Consider the following 16,171-nt stretch of genomic DNA (forward strand, 5'->3'; position numbering starts at 1 on the left):
TATTGCGTTTATTACTAACCCGAACTAATATTATAAAAGTAAGTTTGTTTGTTGGTAAATGTCTTAGTTTCCCATAATCATAGCCAAATCAAAAAAAATGTATACTTTCTTACACTGACCCAGGGCTTCGTGGCGTCACAGTCGAAGATGAGAAAGAGATTAATTATACAATTCTGATAAAATTGTTCAGAGCCAAATAAGTTCAAATGGTGGACGATACAAAAATGTTTTCAATACTATTTAGTTTCATGTAACTGCGAAAAACATTAATAATAATTTCAAACTCTTTAAGTAGCTAAAGAAGGGCGAAAGTTGAAAACAAATAAATTGCTTGTCGCTTAACTTTGAAAATTAAGTTTATGATTGAAATATGAGCTTAAATCGTCGATATCACTCAATAATCGTCTGAAATTGATCGAGTAAGCAATAAATTGTATTTAAAAACAACAAGGATGGATTAAATGTTTTGGTGGTTATTAGTAAGTACTAACTAACGCACACGAACAAAGGGACTATTAGTCACTTTGATTTGTTTTGTTTTTTTGGTTCAGGAAACTTTTTTGAGTTGAATCTTCCTCGATTGAGTGATTTACTTAAAAAATAAAACATATATAAAAATTTTAAAAAAATATATAGTTTTTACTATGCATATTCAATATTAACGTTATAAATGCGAAAGTCCGTCTATTGATTATGCTTTCTCGGCTAAACAATTCGGCGGATTTTTATGAAAATTTGAATAAATATAGTAGACAACCCAAGTTTAAAGAATGGCTACCGCGGGCAGAGCTGCAGGCTAAAGTTAGTAGGTATGTAATATTTTCCTAAACGACGTTATATTTGTAATCCAGCTTGGCTATTGGCGTTATACAAGTCACGTAGTTGTTTACGGATTATTAATCTGTAAGATTTTTTTATTTCTCTCCACATAATTAACAGTTAAAATACCGCAATCCAAACTCGAGTGGAATACCTACATAGTAAAAAAACACAACAGGAATATTAGACGTTTATTTCTAAATATTTAAATGAGTCCTATTTACGAGGGCCGTAACGTTTCGCCCTAAATTATACTTTCATTTTCAATTTAAATTAGGAAACATGGTCCGCGAATCCATGGAAAAGGATGCCGAATTCTTTCCACGTTGCGTTCTTCTGTCTTTTCGGGAAAACTTTGTTTTGAGTATGTTAATTCCTAACACTGGCCAGATTAAAATAAAACTGGAAAACTGAATTATCATTTATGAGATATTTTTATCTTTATTGTTCTTTAGGAATAGGAGTGCGTAGCCTTCACTACTTAACACGTCCAACACTTGTGACGTCACTTGTTTTTGACACATGGAAAAAACATGTGATTTGATTTGATGGCCACTACTTAAAGACTTCAAACATAGATTACAGCGGGCGGAGTTGTGGGCCAATGCTAGTATTCCATATTTAGTTCTTCTACCTCGTCCCCTTCCATAACAAGTTGTTTTGTTCCCAGATCTACGCAATGGTGTGCGTCATATCGCAGTTCCAAGAATATCTGGATGGTCGGGGAACCGCTGCCTTCGACTACTCAGACAGGGTGAGTTGTAACTTGCAACGGTGGACAGGACTCTTTATTATTTCCTCAGGGCACATCCATACGGTATCACGTATTTATCCCTTTTGGCGTAAAGAGCTGCGAAACTCGGACGCTTTAACCATAGATAAAAGAAATATATTTAATTGTATCAATGCATTTAACTCATAGATAAAACAAATACGTACGGTAATTAAAGAGTAAACTATAAATTACATCATTCTTGTTAATAAGGCAATTTTTTTATGCGTATAGCCTTGATATCCTTCTGTTTCGGCTTCTATTGGTCTCGTAAATACTCCTAATATAATGATTATTTTTTCTTTAATATCTCCTATGTAAATAGCCTACTTACAGTTTTACATACAGTTTTATTATATGTATCCTAACTAATATTATAAATGCGAAAGGAAATTTGTTTGTTTGTTATCTCTTCACGCTCTATCTACTCAAATAATTGAAATTTTGCATGTCTAGTTTGAATTATGGAGAAGGACATAGGGTACCTTTCTTCCCGGAAAAATAACTGTTCCTATGGGAAATCCACGCGGGCGAAGTCGCGGGCAAAAGCTAGTATTATATAATCCTAACTGTGTCAAAATAAGCCGAGAGTGTAAAATTGTATTGGTGGACAAATCAATGACCCGAGCAGACGCTCTCGGTTCGATCAGGCGGTTTCTTCATTCAATTAATTCCGATTTAGGGATTTGAAAATATGACACATTTTTTCCCTTTTGAAGGACACTGCTTATCAGCGAACTAGAATAGGGAGAAGTGTTTTTTTAGCGGTTTTGTTTATCATTGTACTTTCTTATACTATTAGAAATATATATGTAAGAAAAAATAAGGGTAAGCCCTTCTGTCATGTTAGGGACCATACCATGTCTGTTTAAGTGAGTTTCTTTCGGCATTAAAATTTCTTCTTAGCTTTTTGAGGAATTACTATATAATATAAAATATGACATGAAAATAAATCATTTAAATCAAACTGAGCCAACGCTTCTGCAAAACTTGGGCAAAGGAATTTCATTTGTCGCCGTCACAGATTACATAATACCCCGCCGTGTAATGGAGTATAGTTGTTTAATATACAGGAGGAGTTTCATACATCGATTAGGCGAAGTGCAGGTTTAGCATTTCACTTCTCACTATCAAGTCGATTCGAAATGAGACAACGAACCAATCACATTGCGCCATTGTGACGCAACGACAACCACACTGCAATGTGATTGGTTCGCTGCGTCTCACTTCGAATCGTTTCGATGGTGAGATGTGAAATGCTAACCCGCACTAACCCCTCGATAACTGGTGGTTCTCAGAGCGTTTCGACCACTCCGACCGCGCTGTCATTACCATCCGTCAATTTTCTTAAGGAAAGAACATGGAATTAGTAGGTACTCCGTACAACGAAGTACTTACTAAATCCATGAGTTAATTGTTGTCTTTATCAAAATTTTTAAAATGGTAATAACAGCGCATGCGCAGCAGTCGAAACGCACTGAGAAACATCCAACACCGTTCAGGAATCATGAAGAAACAGCAACCTACATGCTCATTGATTTCTGAAAATAAAATTCTCCTTCGACAGTTGCGTGATCACGCCTTTATTGGGTATTTTCTCAGTGATAACCATAATACAGTCATTATCATCAAATATTCTAAGTAGTTTTCAAATTGCTAACATTTTATTCCACCAAACTCATTGCAACCTCGCCGCCATAGTATATATTACCGCGCCATAGAAGTTCGTGCAGGGTAATAATATGATAGCAATAAGACAATTCTCAGAACAAGAGCCATGGTAGAAAAGAAAAACCAGGTCACATGAATAGTTATGATTTCCATACTGACCCTTGCGAGGTATTTACCTAGAGGTAAAGGTCGACGTAACGCATACGAAAAAAGTGCACGCATACTCAGTAATATTAAGAGAACACGATTTGGATTATTTCCATTGTTTGACTATCGAATATCATATACATTGTCGAAATATTTGCAAAACAATCCAAATACAAAGAAATAAAATATCGATGATAAATGCAGTCTTATGTATTCATAAGAAAAATAGTATCGGCGACTTTCCCTGCCCTATGATTGATTACAAAGAACACAAATCGTTTCAAACACTGTTGATTTGACCCAAATATTCAAAAACGCACGTAGGTATAGTTAAACATTCCTCTATACACCCCTGCAGAAAGCCGAAACAGGGTCAATGTACTCATCAATACCAACGAACCAACTTTACGGACGGAATGAGCCTACAATTCTGGAAAAAGTCTGTTGGTTTTCTGCAACACTGTTACAATCTTATAGGAGCATTTTGTTTTACGATTTTAATTAATTTTAGTCTTAAATAACTTAAAGTGAATTTAGTTATAACCTTCATGCTTTATCTATCAATTTTGCTTTTTTGTTTTTTATGTAAGTAGCTAGTTACGAATAAGGAGGACTTTTCCTCAAAAATAAAATAAGTCTGAACACATAAAAATAAAAAGATCTGATTTAATTGTGATGAAATAGCGTATTCTAAGCAATTGTAACAATTTCTGTTATTCCATTTCTTATTTTGAATATTGCAACTGTAACGTCGTTATGTATCTTTTTTCTTCAGCAATCTAGAAACTTCTAAATATGTTCTATGTAAAAAGGCTTGTTCAGTAGAATGTATAGATTTTTCTATCAGTAAATGGTTACAGACCACATTTGTGGTCTAATTTTTGGCATGCTATGCATAATGGGTATTTTCTAATAAATATTATGAGATTATCAAGAAATACTTAGTAGGTGTAACTTAAGGCTATTTTCTTAATAACAATTTTTTTTTCATTATTTTCAACATAATTATTTTAAATAAATATCACGAGAACAAATTGCGGACGCGCTAAGGCAATCATCAAGTTTAAAGAAGGCGTGCTTTTCGATTCCTGCCCGAACCTAGATCCTTTCAACTTATTAGGTATTTAAAACTTCAAGAAAATATTCAAACTAGTTTTTGTTGGGTAGATGGCAACAGTCCAATACACAGCGACGGCCCAGCACACGACCACCACCAGCTCAGCTCCCAGCGGACGACGCCGGTCCGCTGGCAAACCCATGCCAAGCCGCTGTGACCCCGACGATTTCTCCGAAGTCCCCACTAAGACTATCAGTAAGTGTATCTATCAGTATGTGCAGACTTGATGCAAGACGCCGGTCCACAGATAATCAAATGTCCAGCCACTGTGACCCTGTCTTAATACGAAGAATCTGTGGGTGTTTCGGATTAACACTATCGATAAGTAAGTGTTTTGTGATTACACTGTTAATGACTCGCTATTACGTAGCATCCTTGTGCTAAACTGTTTGTCACAACCTTGGTAAACAACAGTGTTAAAAAATATCATTCAGAAGTCTTTTACTACGAGTAGCTTTAAAGCCGAAATGGAATTTTTCGGAATTTTTGCCCATGTCCAATTGACATCCAATCACGGTATAATAGCCAACAAGTGGCTCTGATACTAGGTATACATTAACCGCAGCCCGCAGTGAACTTTATTTCGCTTCGGAAAGTAAGTGGCACTCACACGTAATGGAAGTTCCTAAAAATAGCGCTGAAGTAATCCCACAGTGCATCAACTATACCACACCATTCACCAGGATAAGGGCTTTGTTTGAACTTTGACTAATTTCTAGTACCTAAATTATAATGAATACAATTAAATCATATTTAAAGCAATCCTTTGCAATACACCGGAGGTCATGCTTGTTTCAATTGTGAAACTATTCTGACGCGATAATTATCAATTTAATATAATATTATAACTTTTAAGGATTTGTTTTTCTTGATTCAAGCAAAGCAATGAAAAGCAAAATTTACTCAGATGATGAATTCACAGACAATAGGTAATTTGTAATGAATGAACGTGAACGAAAGTGGCATGTTATTTTCTAAAAGACAGTGCAGGATTTGACAGCTTATCCATAAAATCTGTCCCAATTTTTCGCGGCCACGAACAAAGACCCATTGTTTTCCAATAAGAATTCAAAGACAAATATTAATTTCCTGGCCTTGGAGCAATGTTGTTTTATACTTTAGTTTTATTGAATTGGAACATTGGAAGTCCTAATAACAATATTTATTTTGAACCCGTACTTGAATAAATAAATTGAGCAAATAGTTGCCTACTTTAACATTTTTACGGCATTTCATTACCACCCAAATATCTTTATTAAAATTAATAAACTCGCTAAAATTCTAGGCGAGTTTTAATTTTATGTTAATTTAATGAACGTCGGTAAATATTTTGATAAATGTGGGGTTCGATCGCATGAATAATGCCAAAAGAGAAATTCTCATGTGTGCTATAAGGTCCCAGAGGTATCTTGTTATCAACCAGATACTTACCTACCTCTTATTGGGTTAATTAGATTTTAACCTTTGGAAACTTTCTGTGGTTACTTATAAAGACGATTAACCTCTCAGGACTGGGCTAGTCCTGGCTAGGTGTTCCTAAGGACAACAGAAGCTGACAACATAAACAACAGTTTATGATGTCAGCTTCCTTTATCACGTAAATGATTTTTAAAGTTTTTATTATTGTCCTGTCGAGTCCAGCATATGTTTAGTGAAGATTTACCATTTTCCATCATTCAAAAGTTGTTAAAAACAATAATTAAGTTCATTCTTATCGGTTAAATGCTTAAGGGTGAATATTACGATTGTTTGAACGCGGCATGTGGCGTTTCATTAGTGTCGCATTTTTTTTAATAATCTTTTTTTAATATTAAACATATATAAAATTAACATTGTACCAGTACTTTACTTTATAAAATTAGAATAATTAAATTAATTACTGTGCATGGTACAATTTAATAAACACTAATGATAGCCCACGGCGACGTTCCAAACGCTCGTGAAATTCACCCCTAAAGGCTCAGTCGCTCATCGCTCGCCAACATTTTTTAATTTAACGAATTATCGAAACTAAAACAATCGTAGATTACGATGATAGCCATCTTTCAAGCTAAGTCGCCGTAAATTCATTTTATAAAAAATATTAAACTATTTTTCTTTGTTCAGCATCAGTGCTTTCGAAGCAGAGTCGTTCGGCGGTGAAGAAACACGTGCAGTTCCCGGACGAGCAGAGCTGCATCGAGGAGGCGCCAGAGATACCCACGCAGACCGAAGTCGAGGAGAAACCTGGTGAGTTTCATGGAACACAACGTTTAATTCACTTAGAAACCTGGTAAGATATTAATAACGAGTAATTCACTTAGAAAACTGATCTGAGAATCTAGTGAGTGGGATGACCACAACGTGTAGTTACCTCAGAAACTTGGTGAGTTTCAACTACTTAGTTGTTCACTATGTGTATTCACATAGAAATCTCATCTGTCATAATTCTCATTACTCTTAGCATCACTGCTATTTATTTTCGTATCTTTCCTTAAGATATCCTGGAAGAGATTGTACCAGCGATAAGACCGCCTACCCATTATGATATCTTTCTTAAATCGTGTCTAAATTGTATTTTGTTTTTGGTGCAATAAAGTGTGTTTACTTAATCTGATTAAGACATTGACAATAAGATTTTTTTACACAGAACGACTACAAGATGAACAAAGAATTCAGTACCAATTATCGTGGCGGAGCGCACTCCGAAATTGCAACCGATACCATTCGTAAAAAGCGTGACATTGATAAATTGGAATTGGGCTTTCAGTCACAAAAGTTGTATAGGTCTATATTGAAACTGTAAGTAAGCAGTCACAATGGAGCTTACTCCAAGGTATGAAAAACATTTAATTGTTTATTAATGGGTCATCTGCGAAAATCCAGTTTCGGTCAGTATTGTCATGTCCAATATCCACATGCATATTGGACATGACAATACTGACCGAAACCGGATTTTCGCAAAAACTGTCCAATATCTGATTCTATCTAGGTCTCTATTATAGGCCTAATTAAAGACATCTTTAACTAGGTCTAGAACAGATATTGGACAAGGAAATATGTACCATTGGGTTCGCAGATAACCTGAAAAATACAATGAAATATCTGTCTTTTTTTACCACTCGCAATAAAGTGAATATAAACGAAGTATTTGATTAATTTGTCAGTAGGTATTGGTTCAAATACATATATATTTAATTGGTTTTAGGAATTGTAAAACGTAAAATAAAATCAAACTAAATAACGGTAACTATATATTAGGACAAATCAAAACCTTGTGATGAAAAGCTAAAGGTATTTTAGGGTAATGGAATTATACATTTATAAGAGACTTCAATTTAAAAGATCTAGGGTAGATTAGAAAATGTATTTCATTATGATTATTACCCTACAGTATGTAATGTAACGTATCGAACTTTGGAAAAAGGATAATAATAAAAATTCACAGCGCCAAGATTTTCCCAGGGCTCGTTTAGAAATTAGAAAAATTTACGTTTTCCTATCTGATTACACGATTGTTGTATTTTCAAAAAATCTGTATATTTTCCCTAGAGCTTGATTTCGAAACGAGGAGCAATATTACTTAGCAGCTTTGCTTATGACTGCTAGATATACAATATAATTTAAATATTACAAGATATATACATAGTTCTGTTAAAGGTGTTCTGTTTAATATAATTGATTTGTACTTGGACAAATCAATTATATTCTCAAACAAAAAATTTAAAAAACAAAATATTAAACATATACTATTTTCTATTGGTCTATCAGCAAACTACCATTTTATCGAAGTTATTTATTATTAGTACTAAGATTTTCAGAAATAATTTTAAGACATCCGTCAGATTCCTTTTTCGTCAGCTATAAGTATATCGTGCGTTTCTCGTCTAACTTCACATGCGGAATCGATTCGTGCTGGTTGACTTCCTGGGTTAAGTCCGCAATTGTATATTACCCTCTTGTTATGTATGCACTTAAAATATGTTATTTGTACAATAAAAACATTACGGCCCCGAGCAGAGCACACTGTGAAAATTTGCTAGTATCTAAAACATTCTGTAGCTTATCCCTACGGAAAAAGATACCTACCTACCTCTTCATGAATTTACACGACGATGATTGTGTAGATCTGGAGACTGGAGTTGGGCTGGTGCCAATTGAATTTCCTTCGGAAACAGCTACAGGTGGTTATTTAGGTATTACTGCATATGCTACTGCACAAGTTTTATTTGTATTACAGTTTTAAGAAGATATTTTGACATGAAAATAGTGCGGGAGATTGGTACCGCACGCACATACGTACATATCTGTCGACGTTTTTGCATTTGCTCACGGATAGTTTTAGAGAACTATAATTATTTGAACCGTATGGAGTCTGCTGACTTGCGATGTTATTACAGAACCCGGAGCGATCAACGAATTCATTCTTATTACAATGTTGCATAAACAAAAGTTAAAGTAGCTGCAGCATCTTAGACTATCTGATTGAGTGATCAATGTTCTGGGTTGAGCTGAAGTTGGAGGCGCCGGCGCTGGCGTCGGTGCATGACGCCACGTTAGCAGTCCTACCTGCAAATGTCTGATTCTCAACCTTGTGCAGAGACATTAGTGATCCGTATTCTCTGTATGAAGCTGGAGCTGAACGCGCCAGTGCTGGAGCGCTGATAGCGGCGAAGCGAGCATTTCTACCTTAGATATCTGATTCTCGATCTTGTTGCAGAGACGCAAGTGATCAGTTCGCTCTGGATGGAGCTGGAGTCGACGGCGCCGGTGCCGGAGCGCTGACGGCGGCGGAGCGAGCAGTACTACCGGCCGGTGTCCCGCGCGCGACTCGAGCGCCGTAAGATGTCCGCTGCCGGCGTGCCGCCCGCCGATGATAAACCAGACAAAGACTCCTATTTATAAGTATAATGATGGCATTATACTATGGCCATATCTCGCTGGTTCAGTTACTACATACTATTGCTGATATGATAATCATTCTTTTGGCTTTTGAGTTTATTAGACTATGTCCATGACAAACCACAATTTTAGAGTCTAGAATATCATATCATTCAATGTCGACCATAGGTCCTTTGCCATTGTTTCTTACTACATCCATATAACAGAAACTATCTCAAGAAAATATTATGTCTTTCATAATTTTTAGTTAGTTACTTAATATAAGACTTGTACCTACGTTGCAATTAAAATGTGTTTACTACGTAGAATCTCTGGGACGCTACTTTTATGCTACGAATGGATACTACGAGCTGTTTTGTGCAAGATACTTACCTAGACGCGACGTCCTAGGTAAGCTAAGAACGCGAAAACATGAAGTTCATGTCATATTGTCTCCGCATACTCTTTACTTTGTTATACAGATGTTGGCGTCACATCGCGTCGTGATCGCGTCTTACAGCTTTTCCTTGCAGAGATAATTAAGCTTGCTCTACATGGTCTTTGTAGTTCCATATAGCGATAGATTATTTTAAAACGACAGTTCATTTTATAAACACAATATTTTAAGGTTAATATAGCTTCAAGTCTTAATTCAATGTTATTTCGAACAATAATTCGTTAATCAGTCAACTGGATGATGTTTCGACAATAGAATATTAATTAGCCACAGACCAAATTAGCACAACTCCAAGTTTATTTTTGCACCTTAGGGTGGGTTGCACCGTCAACTTTGATGATAATTTTAACGTGTGCAAACGCAAAATACGCCATTTTGTCTAGTAAACGTGAGCAGCGCGCCGGTTAACATCAACGTCAAATTTGCCGGTGCAATTCATCCTTTGCAATCACATTAGAAATAAATTATTTGATTTTAAAATATTTCATTTATGATGCTTCAAAATACAGTTTTGAACATAGATCATTTATATAGCGTGTTACGGTTAATGAATCGTCTTGATAATACTGGACTGAATTCGTGTCGGCTGAGTTAGTCTTGGTAGCAACCAAGACTGACTCAACCGGCACGAATTCATCAGATCAGAGTTCACATGAAGCATCATGTAAACTCTGATCTGATGTGATTCTTCATCTTAAACATTTAGAATCATGGCTCTTAAAATAATTTTGTACTTACCTAGTTAGTTATTGCGCAAAGCGCTAATTTATTTTTTTCTTTGAGCAGCCTTGTGGACCAAAAGAAATTTTAAATACCTGTGACATTATATTTTATACTCTTTAACAACGTTCCATATATAATTCTAATATATAAAATCGACTATTTAGGCAGTTGAAACGTTTTATTCTATTAAACATCTTTTATATTATCATTTGGCTACATTTTATAAACATCTAATACTATCAAACCACAATAAAAAAGATTGTTGGTTGGTTGATTGTTGACCATAATGTAGTTTGAAAAAAACAGATAAAAGTAAGGTCGATGAGCTAGCGTAACCAGATCACAATATTTCCATGCAACTTTTCGGTCCATGTGTAGGTAAGTATAACATTTTTGTAAAAAACTTATTCAAAATACTGTCAAGGCTTTTCATACTTACACATAACACAGTGTATCACAAATCGATTCTCTTCCCAATTTACGATCAAATGCTAATGTTCAAAGGCACATAAAGTAGATAGTAAATACGATTTCGCGTCGGCAGGGGGCTTCATTAAAATTGAGAGACGCAAAACCTTCGCCCAAAGCTGTTTGTGGCGAACCTATTACTCCAACTTCGATTAACACGGGTAAAGAGAATAGGGAAGGCACGCCGGGTTTGCCGGATATAAGCTTAGGAATCCCATGCACATAGCACAAGATGGGATAACCTTGGCCGAATGAACCATGTCATCTATTGCGGTGCAATTCTCGAACTTTTCGACCATTTAAATTCTTGCCAATTCATTTCGTAATGAGTTAATTTAATTTAGTAATATCAAGTTGGTTTGCCGGATATAAGCTTAGGAATCCCATGCACATAGCACAAGATGGGATAACCTTGGCCGAATGAACCATGTCATCTATTGCGGTGCAATTCTCGAACTTTTCGACCATTTAAATTCTTGCCAATTCATTTCGTAATGAGTTAATTTAATTTAGTAATATCAAGTTACTTTAAAACTTGAGAATAATAACGATTTCGGAATTCACAAAAAAAAATCTTTGTATTTTGATTTCTAAAGAAGTTTAAAAACACGGTAGATTTTTTTTTATTTTTGTTAGAATTAATCCGGATCATTAAAACCAGTTAACATGATTAGTTGTTCAAATCGTCAACAATAAGCTTCTAAAATAGAACAATAAATAAGAGTATCTGTAATTATTATCATCATAAGAAGTTCTGCTATCGCATTTCTCTTATAAACGCGATAAACTCAAAAACTATCGTACGGATTTTTGTACGGTCTTACCCAATAGCGTGAGGTATATAATTTACCCGAGCGAAGACAGGACCGGCGCTAGTTAACAAAAATAATAAAACAACAATAAGTAAATGCGTTTTTCCAATTCGCAAGGCAATCGGAGGAAATATAAATACCTAATGCGAATTGTCGTGATTTATTCATGAAAAAACTCGTATTGAGTTTGAAAATCTCTAGAACTCGATAAATAAATGTCGTGAGGTAAAGTGGTTGGAAAAAGTTGATATGTCTACATAAAAATCTATTTAAAAAATACACTTGATTGAAAAATAGTTCTTGTCCTTGCCTTTTTTAAAGTTATAACAGCCCACTTAGCAGTTTTATGTTGATCCCATAAAGAGTATCAATTAGTAAGTAGTTAATACATAATATTTATAAAATTATTTTTGTGTTCAATCATAACCACCCCTTTACTTTTTGTTATAGTAGGTACTGCCGATATCTTTTTATTATTATAATATAAGCATTATTATGCGATTGCTTCCATTATTAAAATAAGCAAATAGTGAAATGCCATATTATAACCTACCGGCTTTCAATAACTCACCCAGTTTTGTAGTTTAATCGGTAAAATAAGTATGACATACATTGCACGAATTTTATTTTGATTTATTGAAAACAAATACCTAAATGATCGTGATGTCTTTATGGCCTTGATTAACTTGATTATTAATCTGTTCTACACTCCTTGATTAATTTAGCCAAAGTTATATAAATATTAGTAACCTGATTGTCAACCCTTCTTGGGAATATTTCCGTTGCCTATCAGCCGTCCAAGGTTTATGTCTCTCACTACCTAACCTACACACGACAACTACGGAAAGATGTACAGTCGTCCTGTAGGACGAACTTATAACTAATAAAACCAAACAAGCGCGAAATTCGTAGGACTGTAAAGAAGCGATCTATCCACGAGCCTTGCTAATAACAAAGCAGACACAAGTGACGTCATTCAGTGATTTAACGCAGAACTTGCCTCAGATTTATTATCAAATTCGCCAACTGTTTTGCCTACTCACCTTGTAACTTTGATAGAAATAAGTTTCTTAATCGCTCGGTTTATCATCTAAGTGAGACTTTAGCTACCCACTGCCGTAATTTATGGACGAAAACATTTTCTTGAAGCTTCAACTGTTACTTTTGCTTGTTATTCGAACATTATTTATGGTAGCTTAACATTATTAAACTTGTTAAATGTATCGTAAATAGATTAGAAAATATTCAGGAAAATAAGTATACTCAATAATATATAAAGATGAAAAATAGTGGTACGCTTCAAATATATTTAACTTCGCGAGAAACATCTCTTTAAAAGTTTTGGAAACTTTCGAACTTTTCTTCGAACTCGGGTCGCGGGCGAGAAATGTGTAAAAGGAACTAGACTCAAATGAGTACTAAAACTTCTCGGTGTCGTGTCGCCTCTTTCTAAATAATTAGGGAATATTTAGATTAAACTGTGTTAAACATTTTTTATGGTTGGTCGCATTATATGCGAATTTGTAAACCGAATATTCGAACTCAATAATTATTTTTTTGGGATTTTATTAAGTACCTGAATATAGCAAAAATAATGTGTTTCCCATAAAACCTAGCTCACGGAATTAAAACTATAAATCTACTCAAGTAATAACGTTTGTAAATATGAACAGTTAGCTAATAAGTATATTAAAGCTAAACAGTTTCTTTGAACAATAACATTGATACTTGGAAAGTGTGTAGGTATGTAGGCTATATGTACCTATCTATAATAATATAATAACATGTTACGATTGTGTACATTTAAAATTATACTTACAACTGTTACCTATACCATATCATTTCCTAATGGTTAGGTACATGCATACAAACTGCATTTCATTAAACTTAGATTAGTTTAGTTTAGTTTTATGATTAAATACCTAATCAAGTTATACAGTTTGATATATAAATACTTGTTTATAAAGAGAGATTGTTTAAAGGATATAAAAGATTACACGAAAGAGAGCGTAAGTTTCGAGTGAACGAGAGTAGGAGTCATCGAGATTACAGTTAATATTAAATTTGCTACCATAGTGGCGATTCAAGGGGACAGGGTAAGTAAAGCTAGTCAAGATTCTCAGGTAAATATATGAAATTGTATGTACCCATATCTAGTCATTTAGAAGATTTTTCACATCCATGTAAATAGATACTGAAAGTTGATACAAGTTGTTGTAATTTTAGGACGTAAATTGAGGGGCGGCACTGGTATAGGTACATGTACAACTAGTTGTGCCATCCCAGATCTGTGTTCCTAATGTCACCAATAGTTAGGTTAGCTCCGAATAGCATCTCGTACCCTGGTGTCGAATAAGCTAGGGCTGCCCCTACATAAATCTCTCCTTTATTGCATACAGCCAGCAACTTGTTACGTGGCTTCGCTTGGTAAATGTATCCCTCGGGAACTGTTCTCTTATTAGGGATGAAAACGCCTTTTTTAAGTCCTTTACAGCGTGTTAGCCATGACGTAGCTGCAATATAAGTTTCGATATAAGTAAATCAATATATAATTATGATTAAAAGAATAATCAATGTATAGGCATTAGGTATCCAATATAAATAACATTACATTAGTTAGATGTTGCCTAAGACCTTGCTCGCGGCAAAGTTTCGAGTTATTCCAGACATAATCGATAGATTAATACATCATAATGAATGTTTACAAAAGTTGTAACTAGTTATCAATATAATTACATACTGAAATGTATTATTTCACGAAAAGAATATGTAGTACTTTTAAGGTAGTACCTAAAACAAAAATATACTTACTCATTATCAGGAAAACATGTTAATCAAATAGTGTATTGACAATATAGTCTTTAAAATATGTTATTATCCACGTAGCATATAAAATACTAGTATATTCAGAGGCGAACCTATACAAAGACTTTGAGATGACAAGAAGTAGTTACTTTTTAAAACAAAAAATATCGTTGTTTAGTGCTTTAAAATTTTACTATTTTCAAATTTAAAATAATAATATCAGTGTGTAATAATTGGGCATTATTATGGTTTTGGTAGTCAAAAGCAATGTTATGTTTATAATCTGAATGAATGAATTGATCTGTCCGAAGAAAGAAATGTACACTGCAATGCCATAGGCCTTCTGCCCTCGAACCGGAGACCAATTATTTAATAATAACACATACATAGGTATACTAATTGATTCAGATATATATATATTTCATAGATAATTATGCGTAAGTTCTCAGCTGGGAAAATGGAAAATGGGAACATGTCTATATTTTAGATAGATTGCTGGTTTATCTATCCCGGTCGAAGGGCATGTGAGACAGCTGTCTGTGTTTTTGTTATCGACTTGTAGGTACCCCGCTCACAAATTGATTGATGATAACTTAAATATTCAAATTTTGTGTAAAAAAAAAATTAAATAGTTGATTTCTCCGATTGATGTAATCGATCTAGAATTATTATTTTAATAAGTCACGACTCCTTTCCCTCTGTTCACGCCTTATTAGGTGAATCATTATCTAAATGGGCTTAAAATGTTAAGGTTTAAGTGTATCATGTTATCGCTCTTATCAGTCAGTAATAATCCACGTACGAAGCTTTGCCCCCATAATGCCATGATATTAATTAACCAGAAAGCTTTTTCCACGACCGTGACAGTCAATTTCAGCTGATCTGTAATTAGTGGTTAGCAAAACACGCCCCGTACTAATGTACAGTCAACTACAATTATTGTTGAAAAAGCTATGAAACTGTAAATATATTTTTTTGTAAGAGTTTCGAACGGGAGTGCTAGGAGCTTGGGCCATCAGTTAGGTGGACTCGACGAGGACTAAGTGTAGGTAGTATAAGGAAGTGCCAAAGTATTGTCAAACTAGCTGTGCCCGAAACTTCGTGTACGTGCGGTTTGAAAAAAAATTCTCTTCATCATCGGCCAATTTTATTTTCCCCACTGCAGGGAACTAACTGCCTTCCTTATGGGTAGATAAGGAGCATTACTTTTCTTTTACATGAAAGCGTTTTAGATACATCCAAAGGAGTTTCGTGTGAAATATAATTCGTGAATCTCTATTGCTTCTATCAATGAAAATAAAATTGAAGAATTTTGGTATTTGTTTGAACTTATCTCTGAAAGTAACGGTCTGATTTGAAAAATATTACATACTTGTGATCCATTTGAAAAATCGTTGTATGATTTAAAAATGAATTCGCTGTCAATTTTTGTCGTGGACTGTACTGAATTGTTATTTCAATTTTGAATAGATTAATAAATACATTATTAAATATATTTATACATATAAACTTCTTAATTG

At 34.5% G+C, this 16,171-nt stretch overlaps 1 protein-coding gene across 3 annotated transcripts in view; it reads left to right on the top strand.

Moving 5' to 3' along the window:
* LOC128683115 (uncharacterized protein) overlaps positions 1 to 10,826 on the top strand; it is an 80,648-nt gene extending 69,822 nt beyond the window's left edge. For all 3 annotated transcript variants that reach the window (XM_053768374.2, XM_053768373.2, XM_053768375.2), the window contains 4 exons: positions 1,490 to 1,573; positions 4,577 to 4,721; positions 6,633 to 6,755; positions 9,226 to 10,826. In XM_053768374.2, the coding sequence (XP_053624349.1) occupies positions 1,490 to 1,573; positions 4,577 to 4,721; positions 6,633 to 6,755; positions 9,226 to 9,290 (417 nt within the window). In that variant the 3' untranslated portion in view covers positions 9,291 to 10,826. The remainder of the gene's footprint in view (positions 1 to 1,489; positions 1,574 to 4,576; positions 4,722 to 6,632; positions 6,756 to 9,225) is intronic.
* Positions 10,827 to 16,171: the final 5,345 nt, after the last annotated feature.

Source organism: Plodia interpunctella, chromosome Z (genome assembly GCF_027563975.2).
Source record: "Plodia interpunctella isolate USDA-ARS_2022_Savannah chromosome Z, ilPloInte3.2, whole genome shotgun sequence".
Lineage (NCBI taxonomy): Eukaryota > Metazoa > Arthropoda > Insecta > Lepidoptera > Pyralidae > Plodia > Plodia interpunctella.